This window comes from Carcharodon carcharias, chromosome 9 (genome assembly GCF_017639515.1).
Source record: "Carcharodon carcharias isolate sCarCar2 chromosome 9, sCarCar2.pri, whole genome shotgun sequence".
In the NCBI taxonomy this organism is placed as follows: Eukaryota; Metazoa; Chordata; class Chondrichthyes; order Lamniformes; family Lamnidae; genus Carcharodon; species Carcharodon carcharias.
The window spans coordinates 34,419,150-34,442,705 of NC_054475.1; the positions used below are offsets into that span (position 1 = coordinate 34,419,150).

The window sequence follows — 23,556 nt, forward strand, 5'->3', positions numbered from 1 at the left end:
ATGGCCAGTTTAGGCAGTGGAAAAATTCAAAGCAATGTATTTACTGCCTCTTCGGAGATTGAGGTTGTTGTGGCAGAGTTGAAGGGAACCTTATTCTATGGCTGACCATCTTATACCTGACCTAAGAATGTTCATTGTTAACTCCAGACTGTCAATCAGCTTGCATAGCTGTATGCTCAATCTAAAGCTACTCATGTCAACGCAATAGACACATACAATAAAATGTCACCTCTCATTTCTTGTTACTTTACTTCCCTTTTAATGGACTAATCCCACAATCATTTTTTGCTTGATTCTGAATGTGAGCATCGCTGACAAGGCCAGCATTTATTGCCCATCTCTAGTTGCCTTTGAGAGTGTGGTGGTGAGCATCTTCTTGGATTGCTGCAATCCCTGTGGTGTAGGTACAGCTGCAATGTTGTTAGGAAGTTCCAAAATCTTGATCCTGCCTTAGTGAGGGATTTATTTCCAATTCAAGATGGTGTCAAGACTTGGAGGGGAATTTGCAGGTGCTGGCCTTGACCTTCTAGGTGATAGAGGTCACAGATTTGGAAAATGCTGTCAAAGGAGCCTTGCTGCAGTGCATCTTGTCGATGGTACACACTGCTTCTAATGTGCACTGGTGGTGGAATAAGTGAATGTTTAAGGTGGTAGACATGGTACCAATTCAGAAGACTGCTTTGTCCTGGATGGCGTTGTGCTTCTTGAGTGTTGTTGGAGCTGTGCTCGTTCAGGCAAGTAAGAAGTATCCCATCACACTTGTCATGACTCACTGGGGATAGTGCGCTTAGTATCAAGCCCCACTGCTCCCTGAGGTGAGACAAATGTGAAAAGTTTAATCAAACCACCACATTGCCCCAATTCCACCTAACTGTTTAATTTAGGTTAAAAGAATAGGAGCACCAGGTTTGTAAACTTACCAAGTAAATAACTGTTTATTAAACAAATTGTCTGTAACCAATGGCAAAAAAAAGAAATATGAACTGCTAACTTTTAACCCTATAACTTAAACTCTACCCCTTCTTAAACCCCTATACACATACACACACACATAAGACACAGAAAACATGGATTTTAAGGGTGAGATAAAACAGTGCAATAGCACCAATCCGGAGTTCAGGATTTGATGGGTTGACTTTGATTGTTTTCTTCCAAATTCCTTCCAGGATGTTGTGGCTGACACAATGTGATCTCTCAGCACTTCCAGTCTGTGGTTCTCTGGCTGAAACTTGCTTTTAATGTCTTTACTGGTGATTTATCCCCTTTTCCTCCTGACGGGTTTCTCAAAGAATGCAGGATACAGTGGTATGAGGAATAGCCAGCTAGCTACTATGGCAATATTACTGGAGTCTTACAAAACACAGAAGAGGTTTCAGGTCTTTCCTCTTTTCAGGCTAGGAACTGATCTACAGCACTATCCTCACACAGAACCTGACCAATCAGGAGCCAATCAAAATGCTGTTGCTAGGCAGTTCCCTCTTAAACCAGGTCTCCTTTCTAGCGCCAACCTGCCACATGTTCTAGGATAGCAACATGATAGATTTTCTTCTTCCTGCTCTAGTGAACATCTCTTTTAAACTGCAGCCATAGTAGTTTTTAAAGTCACAGTCCAATCTTAAAGCTGCAGTCTAGGAAAAAAAATGTTCTTTACACACTCCTGACTTGTCCTTTGTAGATGGTGGACAGGTTTTGGAGAATCAAGTGTGGTGAGTTACTTCCCACAGAATTACTAGGCTCTGGCCTGTTCATAGCCATAATATTTATGTGGCTGGTCCACTTAAGTTTCTGGTCAATGGTGGGGGAATTCAAAGATGATAATACTGTTGAATGACAAAGGGAGATGGTTAGATTCTCTCTTGTTGGTGACGGTCATTGCCTGACATTTGTGTGGAATGAGTGCCACTTGCCACTAATCGGCTCAGCCTGACTCTTGTCCAGGTCTTGCTGCATGTGGGTACAGACTGTTTCATTATCTGGGACTAAACACTATGCCATCGTCAACAAATGTCCTCACATCTGACCTTCTAATAGTGACGAAGCAGCTAAGGATGGTTAGGCTTAGGACACTGAGACCCTGAGGGACTTCTGCAGTGAAGTCTCCACACTGAGATAATTGGTTTCCAATAACCACAACCATCTTCCTTTCTGCTGGGTATGACTCAAATGTTTTCTCCAATTCCGACTGACTTACATTTTACTAGGGCTCCTTGATGCCACACGCGGTCAAATGCTGCTTTATTGTCATGGGAAGTCACTCTCACTTCACATCTGTCCACGTTTGGACCGAGGCTGTTGAGGCCTGGAGCCGAGTGGATCTTACAGAACCACTTTGGCTTATTTTTATAGGAGTAACATAGTTACACTCCAAAGCTCCGTCCTTGAGTGTTTTCATGCCCAATTTGGCTTCATTTGAAAATTAATCCAGCACAAGTACCTGCACAAAAACAAAAATACCTGGAAAAACTCAGCAGGTCTGGCAGTATCTGCGGAGAGGAACACAGTTAACATTTTGAGTTCCTCACACCCGGCTTCCTGTAAGGACTCCATCCCATTCCCTCAGTTCCTTCACCTCCGTCGCATCTGTTCTGATGCCAATTTCAAAAACAGTTTCTCTGAAATCGAAATGTTAACTGTGTTCCTCTCCGCAGATATTGCCAGACTGCTGAGTTTTTCCAGGTATTTTTGTTTTTGTTTTGGATTTCCAGCATCTGCAGTTTTTTGCTTTTATACAAGTACCTGCGCACTTGTATGTGAAGTAAAATGGAGTGTTTCAGGCTGCAAGCAATGTACTATGGTAGACAAGTCAGGTGACATTGATCAAGTTCAGGGGTAGCCTCTGATTCTGAAAGTTGAGAATTAAAGCTGCACTAAAAAGTTTTCGGCATCTAATCTGGGCTTACACTTTAGTGCAGTACTGAAAGAATGCTGCACTGTTGACAGGTGCTGTCCTTTGGTTGAGATGTTAAACCAAGGTCCTATCTGCCTGCTCGGGTAGTTAAAAAGATCCCTGGTATTATTTGAAGAGTAGGGGAGTTCTCTGATCTGCCTGACATTTATTACTCGACCAACATTAAAAGAGGTTATCTGGTGATTTATTTCATTGCTGTTTGTGGGACCTTGCTGTATGAGGTTTGGCTGCCATATTTGCCTACAAAATAACAATAACTAAACTTCAAAAGTACATAAATAAAAGTAGAAAATGCTGGAAATACCCAGTAGGTCAGGCAGCACCTATAGAGAGAAAAAACAGAGCTAACGTTGCAGGTCTGTGACCTTTTATCAGAAAGGATCAAAAATACTTAATTAGCTATGCAACACTGTCCTGAGAAAGTGAAAGGTGCTATGTAAATGCAAGTTCTTTCTTTTCTTTCAATGTACTTCACTCATGCTGGAGGGTTAGGTATAATAGAGTTATAACTCCAGACATTTTGTGCCAATCCCAAAATGAAGACAATCAAAACGTCAGTTGCTGTTTTCTTTACCTTCTGTAGACTAAAAACCTAGATTGGTTCCCACGCATGCGTGCTATGTCCCTGGTCAGCAATGAAGGAGAAGGAGAACAGAACGAGCTTCGAAATCTACAGGACAAGCTATTCTTAACAATGAAGCTTGTAACAAACCTCACAAACCAACTTACAGAACTCAAAGAACAGGCATGTATTTAAAATATCTCATTTATCGTACAAAAAGGACAAGTTTGCATACGAGAAAATCAGAGAGCAATTTTCCAGAGTATTCTTTCCTCTGTTGCCTGGAATTTTTTTTTGTCTTTTCAAAAGGTTGCATGCCTATAGGGGAGAGAAGTATGGGAAGTTTCAGGCCATGATGTTCTAGTCATCACAAGTGTGGGGCAGTTTTCATGGACTAACTACTCTTTTCCTGTCTTTTATTTTTGTTCATTTGTATGAATTCAGATGTATGAATGCCTAATATTGTACACTCTGTGAGCTTTCAATCTTAAGATATCTCAGCCTCAATTTAGTTTGAGGAAATTTGGAATCCATTCAATTTCTGTGCAGAAAAGTAATTGCCAGTTAATCTATTGAATGTGCTTTCCCTCTTATAAATTACTCTTACCCTCTCCTTTCCCAAACAGTCATTGTGTCCCTGTCTACCCCGGTTAGTGTATGAGGCTGGCCAAATAAATTGCAATAAAAAAAATGATTACACTTTATTCTGAAGGTGGGGGAAATAAATTAATGCAGACAAACCTTTTGTAAAAGATGTGGTTGATACAATCTCATATTGTCAGTGAACAATGTTTTCGATTTTAAGGAAATTAAATTGATTCATTTGTTTTGTATAGATGACAGAACAAAGGAAACGCAGGCAGAGAATGGGATTTGTGGATGTACAAAGCAACTCATCAAACACAAACCATCAGATGGCTAAAGCGTGATAAGTTCCACTGCACTACAACTAACTCACATGTCACTGCCTAGGAATGTTGTTATTATTGACGTCTTTCTTCACAAAAGATAGCTGAGTGATAGATTAGAATAAAACAAAATATTTTAGAGTTTTCTCTGGGACTGTGGAAGAGATCTTAAAGCAAGGAAACTACATTTGCAGACTGCATATTGGTTAAATAATTTGTAAATTAAAAATGAGTGTAGTTCTTGGGGAAGGGATGTGGTTTTATATAATGGGTCTGGTGATGATGTCACCGTGCAATACTTTATTTTAAAAATATGTGATTATTACTATTTTCCTACTGTGGGTTATATATATTTTGAAAGTGTGTGATGTATAAAGTCATTCATTTCTGTGTTTTACGTTTTGGTAAAATTGGAAAACTTGAAGAAATCTACTGATTACCTGCCTCATGCAGGGAAACATTATCACTATGAAACTTCCACTACTAACCTCCTGTGTAGGTTGCTGTAACATGTTTTGAATCAGAGTCATTAAACTGCAGTGTCAACCCACAGGTTTAATGCTGGAATGGGAGACAGAACAATATCGCCTCATAATTTAATCAGCTCGAGCTCCTCATCCCAGAATTGGACTTGTATATTCATTCTCAGTAGCCATTTAGAAATAAATACTTGGAACGTACACAGTGCCAGTGTTAATATTTGCTATATTCACCAAGATGCACTGGCTACCACACTACCACTAAAAATTCTCAGAATGTGGAATCTACAAGAAATCAATGTCCACTTGGCAGATGACAGATTGTTGGATTCTAATAAACTTTGTTCTAAATTGTTCATTGCAGTGTGAATCTTTTATACCAATCTTGTGCTCTAGTGACCTATAAAACAATGAGGTACCTCATCACATCTCAAAAATCCTCACATTCAAATATTCTGCACCCCACATAAAGAAAAGTCTATAAGGAGTCAACAGCTATTTATGTGATACAAAGTATACTGCATTTGACATTTTTAATTTTCTGATGCTTTTAGTGTTAAGTTTTTCCTATGGATGAATGAGGAACCTCATAATCAAGTGGCAATGAAGCCAGTTGTTCAAAATTATCTGCATATTCATGTTTTTTTAAATATTCATTCACGGGATGTGGGCTTCGCTGGCTGGGCCAGCATTTATTGTCCATCCCTAGTTGCCCTGAGGAGGTGGTGGTGAGCTGCCTTCTTGAACTGCACATTGTGCTTCATGAGAAAAGAAGAATTTGTTCAAACTTGGAATATACTATAGATTCCCCTTTTCCATACTGTTCAGAATACTTTAAGTATTATCAGTTGGTCAGTTAGACTGGAGAGAGTTGGATTCTATAGCAACTGCTTCATTAACCAGCCTCCCACACTTTTTCAGCTAACATGCTCTATCTGCATGAAGCCTATGTTTTAATAATAGAAATGATGACTTACACCGACTAGATGATCAAAGTGACCAGGAATAGGCAGTAAATATGTGGCTTTTCCAGTGTAGTTCATACCCCAAACACAAATGAAAATAATCCTTGGAATATATAATTATAGTAAATAGAAATATCTAATTTATTCTGATACACTATAAAGCATAACACTTTTGAGTGATACACATTGTATTGAATGAGTTATTTTTTCTCACCGTATTTGTTTAAAGGAGGAGTACTCAATTGACAGTGTTGGATCTCTTTCTAACTATAATTGTGATAAATTAACATTGGGCTGATACGCCCTAATGCAATACTAAGTTCAGGAAGGGAAGCAGGGGATGAGCGAAGGGGCTTGACCCAACAAAATAACCAAACTTAAGCTTGTCTGAGTAAAACAGTGACAGATGAAATTTATTGTGGATAAAGCCATAGTATTGCACGTGGGCAGAAAAAATGGATAACTTCTATGTTTCATAAAGGGTATTGAAAGGATGAAGATATCCATGGGACTGGGGTGGTTTACTTGGTGCTAATCCTGACATACGTAGTCACAGTGAAGCAGCAAAAGAATGCTGAATTTTATATTGCTAGAATACAAATAAGATATCATACTAAGACTGTACAGTATTCTGGTAAGACTTTCCCTTTCTTGTTCTGGCTACCAAAGGGCACATTCAAACCTCAGAAGAGTCACAATGCTGACAATGACTAAATGATGAGGAATGAACGGGGTAGCTTGAACACTCCACCTCACAAGCTGGTGACTGAGAAGGGAATAAAGAGGAATATAAGGTAGTCATTTACATATAAAAACATCTGGGCCAGAGTACAGTGCGCGCAGATGTGCAGGTTTAAAACATGTCCCAAGGCATAAATAGGCAGTTGAAGATAGGCTAGATGTTAGAAGATGGAATCAGATCAGAGACAAAACATAAAGTGTGACAGATAGGAGAGTTTCATATTAAAATCCCATGTAATGGGGTTTCCTGGCCATTAATACTGGCATTACACGGGAGGCAGAGGGGAGGGTACGGATGGGAAAATCAGGCAGAGGTGGGATTTTGGGTAGGAAATGTCATCGAATGTATCATACTTCCAGTGAAATATGGGCAAATGCATTGTTATATATTTTGTACATCTTATGCAACACAACTGGCCACCCTGCATACCCTACTTTACTTGGCAGCCTTGCGCCTTGTGATATGATGGTTTGTGCTGTCATGGTCAATTAAACATTACCACTTAGGCATGGCAGTCTCTGCCGTATTTGCTGCAAAGGGAGACTGTGTGCTGAGAAGGTGCAGGATTCACTAGCCTGCGTTTTCTCTGAGCCCTCTTCTCGGCCAGCTGAACTTTTCATTTGTTTGCCTCTTCCGATGCCCTTTCATTCGGCCTCCAGAGGTTACACCATCGGTGACTGTCTCCCAGTACTATACAGATATAAATTACCCTGATCCTACAGTAATATTAGTTACTATCTTTACAAAAGGCTACATATCTCTGTTTGAAAGAATTTGAAGTTATTATTCACTTAGATGCTTAAACATAAAGTAGTGCTGAAAGCAAAGGAATCTCATCCAATTCTTGTCAGCACAGACCTTGAATTTTGCTGGATAATCTTCTGAAGTCAGACAATAAAAACATTAGCAGTAACTTGGAAATTTCAACGTGACTCCTTGTCTCATTCAGGAGATTTGAGTGGGTTGGTTGAATCCAGGATGGGACAAACTGCAGAAACACCGGCGCAGGGAAAAGGAGGTTAAAATGGATTGGGTGAGCAAGATTTTTTTAGTTTCACATCTTTTAAAATTCTGAAGTCAAAAAATAGTTCCTTTCTATGGTAAGTACATTGTCACAAAGATTGCTCTGGAAAAATATGCCCATCTATTCTGTGACATATTTCAAGCAATCCTTTACTTGGGAAAACTGGATATTACAACTTACTTTTAAAATTCACAAACATAGTTTAGATTCACATTTAGATTTTAGAAAATGTGGCAATACACATTCAAGATGTACACTTTAGACCACTTAAATAAAGACTTAATTTTTTAAAATTATGTAATATTTTATTTCCACCCAACATTTGCACAATTAAAAAAGTTATGTCCCGAAACTAAACCTTTATTATTTAGAAATTGCAGTAAATAAGATTTAAGCAGCAATACTAACAAGTTGTAACTTTTAGACATATTCCTTGGGGACATCTTCTGGCTTGCCTGTGAACTTCTCTCGTAGCTTTTTCCACATACCTTTCTTCATTTCCTCTATATGTTTCATGTTATCTACCAACAAAGAATAAAATAATAAATAAAGACATGCTACCTGGGTACCTTGTGACCAGCAGCATTTAGTCAGCTGTGCCAATTCAAATGGCACCCTGCCTGAGATCAGCTAACGTAGCATAAGCCAGGATTGAATCTGAGTTCTTCTGAAATGTTTGATTTTACCAACTGAGTTGTCAGGGAAGCCTGAGTGACAGTTCTTAAATATATTAACTTGGTGTAATGAAATTAGGATATATCTATTAAAGGCTGGAGGGTTTACAATATATTTTTACCATTTAAGGGAAATTTTAGCCAGAAATATTCAAGGCAGTTCATGTCAAACACTGCTATTCTTTGAAAATTGCATAGTTAATGCAAATTGTAACATTTGGAGGTGTAGACATTGCAGTTAATGTTTTGAACACTGATGAGGATCTGTATGCATCTAATTCAGACTGTTTCATCAAACTTTTCACGAACCTCAACACACAAAGAGACCATGCATTAGTCTGATACTGCATGCTGCAGTATCAAGGAACTCTGGTTAAACAGTGAGGAAATGTTTTTTGTAAATCTCAGTTAGTGCCACCTAATTGAGTTGCAAAATACAAAATGCAGATGTTTCCCAGACATTAAAGGCTCATTTTTGCTACATTGAGGAAGATTACTAGCTAAGGTAGCAAGCAAAACTGGAAAATCCTTCTTTTCTGCCTCAGATGAGCACAATTTGCACTAGAATCAACAATCACACCCAAGGCAAAAACTCCTGGTGTTTTTTTTCAAATTCCGATAAATAATTTTCAGTTGTCTTATCCCTATTTAGGATACTAACAATTACAATTTGCATTAACTATATGATTTTCAAAGGATAAAGTCCTTGGCATGAATGACCTTGAATACAATTGTGCATCTTCAGCTTACTGCCACAACCGTTGCAAGATACTGTTAAATTGTTTTCTTTATAATAGACTCGTGTTTTTTACTTTCATAAAAGTCAAAATAAAAAGACCTATAATTACCATCATTCTTCCCATAAATGATTTGAATCACAAAACTCTTCAAGGCTTCTGAACCCAATGTTCTTTGCAATGTAATGATAGAAATGCCGTAGGCAGTGCTAATGTTACCCCAATTGCTTTCAATAATTCTAAGTTGAGAAGTCTTGTGGTTCAGAGGATAGCACACCCCTGCTCCGAGCCAGAAGCTCCAGGTTCAAGTCCTAGTCTAGGACTTTTTGCCCACTGAAGGAGTATTCATGACGCGGCCAAACAGGTTGATAATCAACCTGCTAATCCTTCCAACATGCCGTGGCAGGCATGGCAGAGTGAAGGTTCCTGGTCAGCCATGCTTGATGGGGAGCGGTGCTCCTCAGGCTGCAACCAATTGTCGCTTTCCAATAGAGAGGTGCCTTCAGTCCCTACAAGACTAGTGCTAATTACAGACTGATCAATGCAATTAGTGGAAGATTAGAACTCAATGAATAAATTCTGAAGGTACCCCATGACGTATCTTACAGTACCCCAATTTCTTAATTTCCTTTATAAACATTCATTCCTCAACAATTTATAACCATAATGACTACTATATTCTTAAAATTTGGTATTAGTTATATTATTCCCACCAAATCCTTGCTGGAGCCATGCCTTAAGGCTGAATCTGATCACATCACTGGCAGTAACATAATCTGCAGTCTAAATCCAGTTCTGAAATAACAGGTCAACTCGAACTTCCCAGTACACTTTTAAAATGCAATGTCAAATGATGCTGCTCATAAGCTCCATGAATTTATCAATTTTTAAATGTCTACACCACCATTTTCACCCTCTCAGAAAACAAATTTTGTACGTTTAACGCACTCCCCTTCTCTAATGTACTTTTCTCCATTTTATATATCAAAATTCATTCCTTTTCTATAGGGAAGTAAAATAATTTCAAACGCTATATCCACTGTTGCACTTGATTCATCGAGATTTATCTTCACTCTCCCTGGCGGAAAAAATCAGGCCTAGAAATTCATTGATGCTGCATTTCAAATGTAAAATGTGCACCAAGCATCCAATTTGTTGGCAGTGTTGGGGTGTTAGTGCACATAAACCAGAGAAGAAGTGCACCACACTACATATTGGTAAAGAGTCCAGATTAGGTGTTCAGCGCCCATGGCTGAAATTACATAGAAGCATAGAAAATAGGAGCAGGAGTAAGCCACTCAGCCCTTCGAGCCTGCTCCACCATTCATCAAGATCATGGCTGATCATCTAACTCAATAGCCTGCTCCCATTTTCTTTGATCCCATTTGCCCCAAGAGCTATATTTATCTAGCTCTTCCTTGAAAACTTACAACATTTTGGCCTCAACTACTTTCTGTGGTAGCAAATTTCACAGGCTCACCACTCTCTGGGTGAAGAAATTTCTCCTCATCTCAGTCCTAAATGGTCCACCCTGTATCCTCAGACTGTGACCCCTTGGTTCTGGACTCCCCGACCATCGGGAACATCCTTCCTGCATCTACCCTGTCGAGTCCTGTTAGAATTTTATAGGTTTTTATGAGATCCCTCCTCATTCTCCTGAACTCCAGCAATTCTCATCAGTCCTTTTGCATATGCAAACAGGGGTTCTAATGCATAACTGGCCTCCTTCCAAAAACTGGAATGCCCAAAGTACAGCAGCACTAGGGCTGTTGCATTCAGAATAACAATGTTTACATGCAGCCTAACTAGTGGTCCCTTTTCACAACTAAAATACGTCCTTGTATATGTACCCAGAAGTAGGATGCTTCTTCTGGCTCCACAGCAGTCAATTAGATCGCTGCCAGCCACCTGCTTGGGCCTTTCTAATGCTTACTTCTTCCAGAATCTACCAGAGGACTGCAGCCAGTCAGATGGCCCAACTTCATTCCATTAGGAACATGCTGCCTCTGGAAGCCTGACTGGCATTCACAACTCACTGGCAATGAGATAAAAACAAAAAACTGCGGATGCTGGAAATCCAAAACAAAAACAGAATTACCTGGAAAAACTCAGCAGGTCTGGCAGCATTGGCGGAGAAGAGTTGACATTTCGAGTCCTCATGACCCTTCAACAGAACTGAGTGCATCTAAGGAGAGGGGTGAAATATAAGCTGGCTTAAGGTTGGGGGTGCTGGGGGGGGTTTTGGGTGGGGGGAGAAAAGTGGGGGGGGTTGATGTGGTTGTAGGGACAAGCAAGCAGTGATAGGAGCAGATAATCAAAAGATATCACAGACAAAAGAACACAGAGGCGTTGAAGGTGGTGATATTATCTAAACGAATGTGCTAATTAAGAATGGATGGTAGGGCACTCAAGGTACAGCTCTAGTGGGGATGGGGTGGAAAGGCTAGCAGGGCATAAAAGATTTAAAAATAATGGAAATAGGTGGGAAAAGAAAAATTGATATAAATTATTGGAAAAAAACAAAAAGGGGGAAGAAACAGAAAGGGGGTGGGGATGGAGGAGGGAGGTCAAGATCTAAAGTTGTTGAATTTAATATTCAGTCTGGAAGGCTGTAAAGTGCTTAGTCGGAAGATGAGGTGCTGTTCCTCCAGTTTGCGTTGGGCTTCAGTGGAACAATGCAGCAAGCCAAGGACAGACATGTGGGCAAGAGAGCAGGGTGGAATATTAAAATAGCAAGCGACAGGGAGGTTTGGGTCATTCTTGCGGACAGACCGCATGTGTTCTGCAAAGCGGTCGCCCAGTTTATGTTTGGTCTCTCCAATGTAGAGGAGACCGCATTGGGAGCAACAAATGCAGTAGACTAAGTTGGGGGAAATGCAAGTGAAATGCTGCTTCACTTGAAAGGAGTGTTTGGGCCCTTGGACAGTGCGGAGAGAGGAAACGAAGGGGCAGGTGTTGCATCTTTTGCGTGGGCATGGGGAGGTGCCGTAGATGGGGGTTGAGGAGTAGGGGGTGATGGAGGAGTGGACCAGGGTGTCCCAGAGGGAACGATCCCTATGGAATGCCGCCAGGGGTGTGAAGGGAAGATGTGTTTGGTGGTGGCATCATGCTGGAGTTGGCGGAAATGGCAGAGGATGATCCTTGCTAAAACTATACAAGGCACCAGTTAGACAACACCTGGAATACTGTGAACAGTTTTGGTCCCCTTATTGAAGGAAAGATACACTGGCATTGGAGGCAGTCCAGAGAAGGTTCACTAGGTTGATACCGGGGATGGTTGGATTTTATGAGAAGAAGTTGAGTAGGTTGGGCCTGTACTCATTGGAGTTTAGGAGAATGAGAGGCGGCCCCATTGAAACATCAGATTCTTAGGGGCCTCACAGGGTCGATGTTGAGAGGTTGTTTCCCCTTGTGGGAGAGTCTAGGACCAGAGGGCATAATTTCAAATGGGCGCCTCATTTAAAACAGAGGTGAGGAGCAATTTCTTCTCTCAGGGGGTAGTCAATCTGTGGAATTTTTTACTGCAGAGGGCTGTAAAGGCTGTGTCTTTAAGTATATTCAAGGCTGAGATAGGCTGATTTTTAATCAGTAAGGGAGTCAAGGGTTATGGGGAAAAGTGGAGTTGAGGATTATCAGATTTACTTTTTTATATATATATTTCATTCATAGGATGTGGGCATCGCTGGTTGGGCCAACATTTTATTGCCCATCCCTAGCTGCCCTTCAGAAGACGGTGGTGAGCTGCCTTCTTGAACCTCGGCAGTCCATGTGGTGTAGGTACACCCACAGTGCTGTTAAGAAGGGTGTTCCAGGATTTTGACCTATCAACAGTGAAGGAACGGTGATATCAAGTCAGGCTGGTGAGTAACTTGGAGGGCAACTTCCAAGTGGTGGTGTTCCTATCTATCTGCTGCCCTTGTCCTTCTAGGTGGTAGTGGTCGTGGGTTTGAAAGGTGCTGTCTCAGGAACCTTGGTGAATCCCTGCAGTCTATCTTGTAGATGGTACACACTGCTGCTAGTGTGCATCGGTGATGGAGAAAGTGAACGTCTGTGGTGCCAATCAAGTGGGTTGCTTTGTCCTGGACTGTGTCAAGCTTCTTGAGTGTTGTGGGATCTGCAGTTATCCAGGTAAGTGGGGCGTATTCCATCACACTCCTGATTTGTGCCTTGGCGATGGTGGACAGGCTTTGGGAGTCAGGAGGTGGGTTACTCATCGCACAATTCCTAGCCTCTGACCTGCTCTTGTAGCCACAGTATTTATATGGCTAGTCCAGTTCAGTCAATGGTAACCCCCAGGATGTTGATAGTGGGGGATTCAGTGATGGTAATGCCATTGAACATCAAGGGGCGATGGTTGGATTCTCTCTTGTTAGAGATGATCATTCCCTGACACTTGTGTGGCGCAAATGTTACTTGGCACGTTACAGCTCAAATCTGGATATTGTCCAGGTCTTGCTGCATTTGGACATAGACTACTTCAGTATCTGAGGAGTCGCGAATGGTACTGAACATGGTGCAATCATCAGGAAGGAAGATCGATCACTGATGAAGCAGCAGAAGATGGTTGGGCTGAGGACACTACCCTGAGGAACTCCTGCAGCGATGTCCTGGAGCTGAGCTGACTGACCTCCAACCACAACCATCTTCCTTTGTGCTAGATATGACCCCAACCAGCAGACAGTTTTCCCTGATTCCGACTGACTCCAGTTTTGCTGGGGTTCCTTGATGCCACACACAGTCAAGTGCGGCCTTGATATCAAGGGCAGTCACTCTTACCTCACCTTGGGAGTTCAGCTCTTTTGTCCATGTTTGAACCAATGCTGCAATGAGGTCAGGAGCTGAGTGTCCCTGGCAGAATCCAAACTGGGTGCCAGTGAGCAGGTTATTGCTAAGCAAGTGCTGCTTGGTAGCACTGTTGATGACCTCTTCCATTACTTTACTGTTGGAGAATAGACTGATGGGGTGGTAATTAGCCGCGTTGGATTTGTCCTGCTTTTTGTGTATAGGACATAGCTGGACAATTTTCCACAAAGCCGGATAGATGCCAGTGTTGTAGCTATACTGGAACAGTTTGGCTAGTGGCATGGCAAGTTCTGGAGCACACGTATTCAGTACCATTACTGGAATATTGTCAGGCCTCATAGCCTTTGCAGTATCCATTGCCTTCAGCTCTTTCTTGATATCACATGGAGTGAATCGAATTGGCTGAAGACTGGCATCTGTGATGTTGGGGGTCTCCGGACGAGGCCGAGATGGATCATCCACTCGGCACTTCTGGCTGAAGATTGTGGCAAATGCTTCAGTTTTATCTTTGCACTGATGTGTTGGGCTCCTCCATCATTGAGGATGGGGATATTTGTGGAGCTTCCTCCTCCTCCAGTGAGTTGTTTAATTGTCCACCACCATTCATCACGGGATGTGATCGGACTGCAGAGATTAGGTCTGATCTGTTGGTTGTGGGATTGCTTAGCTCTATCACTTGCTGCTTATGCTGTTTGGCATGGAAATATTCCTGTGTTATAGCTGTACCAGGTTGACACCTCATTTTTAGATGTGCCTGGTGCTGCTCCTGGCATGCCCTCCTGCACTCTTCATTGAACCAGGGTTGATTCCCTGGCTTGATGCTAACGGTAGGATGGGGAACATGCAGGCCTTGAGGTTACAGATTATGTTCAAGTACAATTCTACTGCTGCCGATGGCCCACATCGCCTCATGGATGCCTAGTCTTGAGTTCCTGGATCTGTTTGAAATCTATCCCATTTAGCACGGTGGTAGTGCCACACAACACAACGAAGGGTATCCTCAATGTGAAGGCAGGACTTTGTTTCCACAATGACTGTGCAGTGGTCATGCCTACTGATACTGTCATGGACAGATGCATCTGCGGCAGGCAGGTTGGTGAGGATGAGGTCAAGTATGTTTTTCCCTCTTGTTCCCTCACTAGCTGCCGCAGACCAGTCTCGCGGCTATGTCATTTAGAACTCGGCCAGCTCAGTCAATAGTGGTGCTATCGAGCCACTCTCGGTGATGGGACAGTGAAGTCCCCCACCCAGAGTACAATCTGCCACCCTCAGTGCTTCCTCCAAGTGGTGTTCAACTTGGAGGAGCACTGATTCATCAGCTGAGGGATGGCGATACATGGTAATCAGCGGGAAGTTTCCTTCTCCATGTTTGACCTGATACCACGAGACTTCATGGGATCCAGAGTTGATGTTGAAGACACCCAGGGCAACTCCTTCCAGGCTGTTTACCACTGTGCCACCACCTCTGCTGGGCCTGTCCTGCCGGTGGGACAGGACATACCCAGGGATGAAGATGGCGGCGTCTGGGACATTATCTGTAAGGTATGATTCCGTGAAGATGACTGTGTCAGGCTGATGTTTGACTAGTCTATGAGACAGTTCTCCCAATTTTGGCACTAGCCCCCAGATGTTAGTAAGGAGGACTTTGCAGGGTCAACAGGGCTGAGATCGCTGTTGCCGTTTCCGGTGCCTAGGTCAATGCCAGGTGGTCCAGCCAGTTTCATTCCTTTTTTGTGACTTTGTAGCGGTTTGTTACAACTGAGCGGCTTGCTAGGCCATTTCAGAAGGCATGTAAGAGTCAACCACATTGCTGTGGGTCTAGAGTCACATGTAGGCCTGATCAGGTAAGGAAGACAGATTTCCTTCCCTAAAGGACATTAGTGAACCAGATGGGCTCTTACAACAATCGACAATGGTTTCATGGTCATCATCAGGCTTTTACTTTCAGATTTTTATTGAATTAAAATTCCACCATCTGCCGTGGCGGGATTTGAAATAAATCTGATCAGCCATGATTTAATTGAATGGCGGAGCAGACTCGATGGGTCGAATGACCTACTTCCACTCCCATTCTTTTGGTCTTACCACCTATTTTAGGGCCAAAAACAGGCTGAACGAATTTCCACACTAACTTTTTAATTAGTCCTATTCTCTTCCACACTATGTTCAAAATACATGCAAAACATTGGTAACTAGCTTGCTTCAATATTACACAAGCTTATCAGTCAAATGCTAAAGTCTGAAGAGGTTACCTGTTGCAAGAACCATTCGGCATTCTTCCACTGTTACACCAGTAAAACTTGTGTTTCTGAGCCGAGGGTACTGAAATGAAATAAATCGTTACATTTAAGATACATTCATTTTCACAATTCCATGCACAATCTTCCTGCAGTCTTTTGATATTCTGGCATGTTTAGGCATAATTGGATTAAGCAACATTTTTGAAAAGAATTCTGCAAAAGTAGAAAGAATTCAATTTTAACGGGTTGCACATGTTAAGAGTGGAGTTTCAATAAAAAGATTCTTGGGGAGGCTAAGAAACTGATAATTATAGCCTGTAATCAAATTTCTTGTTCAACGTCAATCAAACTGAGTTTGGACTTGCAAAATTGCTGGAACTGAATTATTTCAGAAATAAATAATTATAAACAGTCGTTTATTAATATTCTCTGAATTCCTATTCTCTGCCACACCTTCAAGATTTCCTATTAAACTTGCATTCAAGCTTAAATTAGTATATAGATGCTCTTCAGCATAGGTAAACACCCATCAGATATTTACTGATTTCAATGAACACTTGGCACTTTTGTCACTGGTGGGTTCTTCCTATTGGCAAATTTCTACGAACAAGATAGAACTTCGGAATATTTACATGTCACTTCCTACAATGGCTACACTTTCAGTCAACTCAACCAAGAAAGCTAAAATTGCATATATCCTATGATCATACAAAACTTAAGAATATTTTGTTTCTAAATATATTCCCCCCCTATCTATTCTTCTCAATCTCCCCTCCAATAATCTCAATCATAGCCTATCTCCTTCTGGATCAGTTTCTGGTGTTGAATTCTTAACTTATCCCCTTTCAATTTATCAATGCGTTTCATATGCAAATGCAAGGGAAGGACTAAGAAGTCAAAGTGCAAGTACCTTGTTTTTGTAATAAGCAGAATGGATTCTGGCTAAACTTTCATACATCCGATCACATTTCTCTGGATCTGTAATCTGAACACAAAATATTTAAGTAAACATACTAAACGCCAAAAATTATATAACAGCCAACAATGGTACACATAACCAACGGGAACTCTCGCCCCAATACTCACAGGGAATAGGAAGGAGTTCAGGATAGGAACCCTATTAATTTTTTCTCAAACGAGGTTTCTGACCCGACAGCCTGCCCAATTGTGAGGTTGTCTGCCTGCTGGGCTAGAAAGCCTTTGGCACAAGGATGCAGCCAAGAACAGAGAGGGAGGGTAGGTTGGTCAAGGGGTGGGGTTGTGATCTGGAGGGGTCGGGGGGGGTACAGCAGTCAAAGATCGTGACTGTCATATCCTGACCCAGCTAAATTCGGCAACATAATTCAGGATGGATTATCACTAACTTTGTTATTTCAAACGTGCGTGCCAATTTAGATCAAGATTCTCTCTCTCCTAAACTATTACTTTAACCAACAGCATTGCCTATTCAGTAACACACTAAGCTCCAAGTCATAAACATGGTGTTCAACTCCATCTCCAGGACAGTAGGTTCAACCACTAACGATCCGCCGCTGAGCCATCCTCTTCCTTAACTACATGCTGCCTTTTACAACATCATCTGGAGACATGGAATCAGCTGTCATAACAATGTGGGTGACAACAAGATCTACCTCTCGGCCACTTCTCTCTCTTGATCCTCAAGTTATCTCCATGGTGTCAAGGCTACGTGTCTGACATTTAGTCTGCAATGTACTGGAATTTCCCTCAGCAAAACATTAAGGCAACAAAAGCTATCGTTTTTGACCGTGCCATGAAGCTCATAATCTTGCCATTAATTCTATCTTTTTCTGATTGCTGTCTCGGGCTGAACCAAAATGTTCTGACCTCAAGTTAAGCTTCCAATCCATACTGTACACATCACAAAGAGTGTCTACTTCCAACTGTGTAACACTACCTGCCTCCACAAACTGCCAAACCCTCATCCATGCCTTTGCCACCTCCAGACTCGAGCATTCTAATGCTTTTGTGGTTGGCCTCCTAATTTCAGTTCATCCAAAATTCTGCTGCCTATATACTATCCTGCACTCAGTGTCAGTCACCCAACACATCTGTCCTCACTTATCCACATTCGATCTTGGTTCCTCAACATCTCAAAATTAAATTCTTAGACTTATGTTTGTGAGTTCCCTCACCACCTCACCCCTCTCCAGCCCTAACTTGCACTCACCCTACAACCTCCCACGCCAAACTCTCTGTTTGACTCCATTCTGGAGCAACTCCGTCGCACTGCACCACCCCCACCGCAACCATTTAAAAAAAAAAAACACTGCCTGCCATGCCTTCAGATGCTTATAAGCCCCACACTCCCTCCATCAACCTATCTAGCTCTCTTCATCCTTTAAGACCTTTCCTAAAATTTTTTAAAGTAAGATTTTAGTCACTCCTCCATCTCTTCTTGTCCCTTTGTTCAATTTTAGTTTAAGCCTTAGTGAAGTAATTTGGGATGTTTTGCTAAGAACACTGGAAACAGGAGCTGTCGGCCACATGACCTCTAAGACCGTCTCACTAGTTAATAAGACCATGGCTGATCTTCTCCTGCAACTCCACTTTTATGCCGGATTCCTGTAGAGTTATAAACTCCATCAATCTAAGCCTTGAATATTTTCAGCACCTGAGCATCCACAACCCTCTGAGGTAGAAAATTCCAAAGATTCACAACCCTCAGAATGGAGAAATTTCCCATCTTATCCAAAATAGTTGTCCCTTTACCATGAGGCTAAGCCCTCTGGCCCTAGACTCTCCAGTCAGGAAAAAAAGGACTCTAAATTAACGGCATATAAATGCAAGCTGATTCTAAATTTAAAAGGATTAACGGATAAAAATTATAAATGTAATTCAGAATTAACAGAAGATTGACAGTAGAAACAAGAATGCTTCTGCTAACTAATGTAGGCTATTATTTCAAAGCAGTGCTGAGGAATTGCTGCATTGCCCAAACAACCATCCTTCAGATGAGACATTAAATAGTTTGCCTGTTATGGTGATTTAGGTGGATGCAGTCCTTAAATAAATGTAGGTGCATCATCCAACTCAATGCTGCTTTTGGAATCTAAAACCAGGTAAGGTGCAAAATAAGTGTTCATCTGTGAGTTCTTTTCCTTAACATATATAAAATTTATAAAAAGGAAGAGGGAGGCCAAAGTGAACATAGGCTCCTTAGAGAATGAGGCTGGAGAAATAATAATGGGGAACCAGGAAATGGCAAAGGAGTTGAATAAATACGTTGCATCAGTCTTCAAGGTGGAAGACACTAATAGCATTCATAAGATACTAAATAATCAAGGGGGAAAAGTGGTGGGGTGGGAGGGAAGATTAAATACAACAACTATCACTAGAGAAAAGGTATTAGGGAAACTAATGGGGCTAAAGGCTGATATGTCCCGTGGGCTTGATGAGTTGCATCCAAGGATATTAAAAGAAGTAGCTACAGAGATAATGGATGCACTGGTAGTAATCTTCCAAAAATCCTTAAGATTCTGGTAAAGTCTCAGAGGATTGAAAAACTGCCAATGGAACACCCTTATTCAAAAAGGGAGACAAAAAAAACAGGTAATTATACGCCAGTTAGCTTAACATCTGCCATTGGGAAAATGTTGGAGTCTATTATAAAGGATGTAATAGCAGAACATTTAGAAATGCATAATATTATCAAGCAGAGTCAGCATGCCTTCATGAAGGGGAAATCATGCCTGACAAATTTATTAGAATTCTTTAAGGTAACAAGCAAGATAGATAAAGGGGAACCATTAATGAAATATATTTGGATTTCGAAAAGGTGTTTGACAAGGTATCACACAAAAGGCTACTTAATAAGATAAGAGCCCATGGTGTTGGGGGTAGTATATTTGCATGGATAGAGGACTGGCTAACTAATAGAAGACAGAAAGTGGGGTTAAGGGGGGCATTTTCAGGATGGCAACCTCTAACTAGTGGACTGCTATAGGGATCAGTGCTGGGGCCACAGTTATTTACAATATATATTAATTACTTGAATGAGGGAAGTGAATGCGCTATCGCCAAGTTTGTGGATGACACAAAAATAGGTGGGAAGGCAAGTGGTGAGGGTGATACAAAGAGTCTACAGAGGGATATAGACAGGTTAAGTGGGTGGGCAATAAGTGCTGGAATAGTATGTGGGTTTATGCGCTTTGGCAGGAAGAATAGAAGAGCTGAATATTATTTAAATGGAGAAAGACTGCAGAAAGCTGCAGTACAGAGGATTTGGGGGTCCTCGTGCATGAATCACAAAAAGCCAGCATACAAGTTCAGCAGGTAATAGCGAAACCAAATGGAATGTTGGCCTTTATTTCAAAGGGAATGAAGTATAAAAATAGGGATGTCTTGCACTAGTTAGGCCACAACTAGAATACTGTGAACAGCTTTGATCCCCTTATCTAAGGAAAGATATACTGACATCGGAGGAAGTCCAGAGAAGATTCACTAGGTTGATCCCGGGGATGGAGAGATTTTCTTATGAGGAGATGTAGCGCCTGTACTCATTAGAGTTTAGAAGAATGAGAGGTGACCTGCTTGAAATATGTAAGATTCCTAGGGGCTTGACAGGGTAGATGCTGAGAGGTAGTTTCCCCTTGTGGGAGAGTCTAGGACCAGAGGGCATAATCTTAGAGTAAGGGGTCACCTATTTAAGACAGAGATGAGAAGGAATTTCTTCTCTCGAAGGGTAGTGAATCTGTGGAATTCTTTACCGCAGAGGGCTGTAGAGGCTGGGTTGTTAAGTATAGTCAAGGCTGAGATAGACAGATTTTTAATCAGTAAGGGAATCAAGGGTCATGGGGAAAAGGCAGGAAAGTGGAATTGAGGATTATCAGAGCAGCCATGATCTCATTGAATGGCAGAGCAGACTCGATGGGCCAAATGGCCTACCTCTGCTCCTATGCTTTATGGTATAACAGTTAGTGCATCAGTATCGCTCTTTTGACTGTATGCACTGATGAGGCATACATATTTATTGTCCATTGCAGTACCCAACAGCAATGAATCAACCACCATGTGGAATCACATATGGACCAGGCCAGATCTGGGTCACAAGTTTTTCGCTGAAAGGTATTAGTGGGCCAGCTGTTTGTTTTTTAACGAAATCTGGCAGTTTTCAATCATGTTTCTTTTTGCTGCGAGTCTGTAAATTACGTTTCTGTATTCAAGCTCACAACATGCCATGGTAAGATTTGAATTTTCTGACTCCAATGATCACCAGGCTACCATATTTCCCATCAGTTGACAACTGCATGTAGTTAGTTAAGATGGTTGAGCAATAAAGTGCAATTCTTTTGACCCTAATAATAAATACTATATGGTGTCAGAATTCAGAGTAACTCACTGAATTTATCAGCACTTCGCAAAGGGTGATACAGGAAAAATACATTGGAAGTTAAAAAAGTGAGCTTCTTACAGCACCATTTGTTTTTTGACCAAATTCTTTAAACTGATTAAATACAGTTCCTGTACTCATTTTGACTATCCTGTTCTGTATTAGGTGAAAGCAATTTAAAATGATAAATTAAAATGTTAAGGACAGTAATACAGCTACTGTATAATTTTATGAATGCATTATGCAAAATGTACCATTATTAACAAACCAGAGACAGCAGGTAACCTATCAAGCAAACGACACAGTTCTAAGAAAATTTGCAGAAATCTTAAGATTACACCACATCTCATTAGACAACCAAATAATGAGAAAACTGTTACACTAATTGTTAGCATTGTTGGAAAAGAACTGAAAATATTTGATCTACGGTTTGAGGCAGATGGAGAGAAGGTCAATATGGAGGCTATTCTTGACACAATAGAACAACCGCGTGTTAAATTCATGAAATCTACCCAGCACTATATATTAAAGATCTATGGTCTGATGAAACAGCAGTTGTACATAGCTAGTCCTTATATATTTTACCACCAAGATTCCCACAGTTAAGATAGTCAGACACGATAGTTATTGGGCTACAGAATAACATACTAAATAGCAGTGAGGGGACTTTTCTAGGAACCAAAGTTGACATTGGAAGGTTACATTGTTGACACTTGCATAACCAGTAAACTGACAGAAGGGGGAAAAAAAGTGCAATTTTAGCAAGGGAAAAATAACTTCTAAATGTAAAGCCCAAGAAACTTTGAAATATTCCTGAAATAGATTGTAAAAATTGTTGAAAAGGTCATGCCAGAATCAAGGAATTCCTTTCTGCTTGAGATCAAAAATACAATGCTATGGAGTGCAGAATCATTTCTTTGCCAAATGTCTGAAGCTCAGAGATTGGAACAAGGCATGTGGTAGCTATACAATATAGCTGTATGCACCTCAAATGAAGGTTATGCTCACTCACATGGATTTGCTGGAATTGTAGAAAACCAAGTAATAAATTAAATGCCATTATTCATATAGCTACGAGAAAGTCAGACTTCAGCTAGACTGTCATTGCTGCTGCTCCCATTGTTTTACTTAGGAATGAATAATGAACAAAAGGTCTGCTGCTATGTCTTATGTTATGTTGATTCAAATAGCCGAGAACATTAGCATTCTAACACTTCACTGCTTTTCTTCCACAAAACAGAAGTTAAGCCAATAAGGAAAAGAATAAATTTTAGAAATTCTCAAAATGACAAAAAGAACATCTTGTCTAATGCCAACTGAATGTACACCTGTTCGAGGTTTTGGAGTCAATCAACATATGTTTTACTTCTTAAATTACATAACATTTTGATGATTAGAGGTCATCAAAATTCAAAAAACACCAAGAATCAGGCAAGGAAAAGTTACCAGGCACTCTACACCGTTAAATTGATCCCAAAATCTATCTAGGCAACTACCTCTCGCTCTAAAATATCAAGCAGCACAATAATGAGCTAGTTGATCGGAACATGGGCTGAATGGCCTCGTTCTGTGCCATTATGATTCTATGACCCGCAATTCACTTAACTAATTTGTCAAACGTAGTTATTACCCGCTTTGAATCATAGATGATGTCCTACCTGAATTAACAAAAACAGAATTATTCATGGTTGCAGAAGTAAAGGGAAGGTTTTGATATGTTGTTGAAGGATCAAGTCTGTTGGGACTATTTCCAATGGGGCAGAAAGGACTGAGAAATTTAAGAGGTGCTTTGATTGGATGAATAGGGAAAGGCCATTTCCTCTAGTTAGGGAGTTATCAATTTAAAAGTTTCACTAAAGGAATGAGGGAGAGACCCAGGGAGGAACTTATATAGGTTTTGCTGATCAGCTAAGGTACAAAACATTACATCTTTTAAGGGAAAAACAGCTGATTCCTTGAAGCACAGGAAGGTATAGAGGTATGAGGTGATAGAACATGGCGCAATGATTCGTTTTGGATTGTTCTAGCAAAGGGCCAGCACAGACATTAGGACAAAATATCTTTCTATGCTGTAAGGATCAAAGGGTCAAACTATGCACCAAAAGGAATGGTACAGTAACGTGAAAAAAGTGTAACTTTCTAAGAGTTACTACATAAATGGCTG

General features: G+C 41.0%; 2 protein-coding genes across 12 annotated transcripts in view; one reads left to right on the top strand and one right to left on the bottom strand.

Annotated features, from left to right (window-relative positions):
- The window catches only part of itpr3 (inositol 1,4,5-trisphosphate receptor, type 3), a 312,431-nt gene extending 307,218 nt beyond the window's left edge, over positions 1–5,213 (top strand). For all 6 annotated transcript variants that reach the window (XM_041195910.1, XM_041195913.1, XM_041195911.1 and 3 more), the window contains 2 exons: positions 3,492–3,653; positions 4,307–5,213. In XM_041195910.1, the coding sequence (XP_041051844.1) occupies positions 3,492–3,653; positions 4,307–4,399 (255 nt within the window). In that variant the 3' untranslated portion in view covers positions 4,400–5,213. The remainder of the gene's footprint in view (positions 1–3,491; positions 3,654–4,306) is intronic.
- Positions 1–23,556, bottom strand: part of LOC121282273 (ubiquinol-cytochrome-c reductase complex assembly factor 2) — a 37,819-nt gene that overhangs the window by 11,597 nt on the left and 2,666 nt on the right. For 3 of the 6 annotated variants that reach the window (XR_005944029.1, XR_005944031.1, XM_041195920.1), the window contains exons 2-4: positions 16,953–17,027; positions 16,055–16,124; positions 7,997–8,109 (exon numbers count right to left, since the gene is read on the bottom strand). Coding sequence is in view for 3 of the 6 variants with exons in the window: in XM_041195920.1 (XP_041051854.1) it covers positions 8,009–8,109; positions 16,055–16,124; positions 16,953–17,027 (246 nt within the window). In the remaining 3 variants the exon portion in view is untranslated. Of the gene's footprint in view, positions 1–5,939; positions 7,553–7,721; positions 8,110–16,054; positions 16,125–16,952; positions 17,028–23,556 lie in introns of those variants that run through there. The other 3 variants (XR_005944030.1, XM_041195921.1, XM_041195919.1) reach the window with 3 other exon arrangements.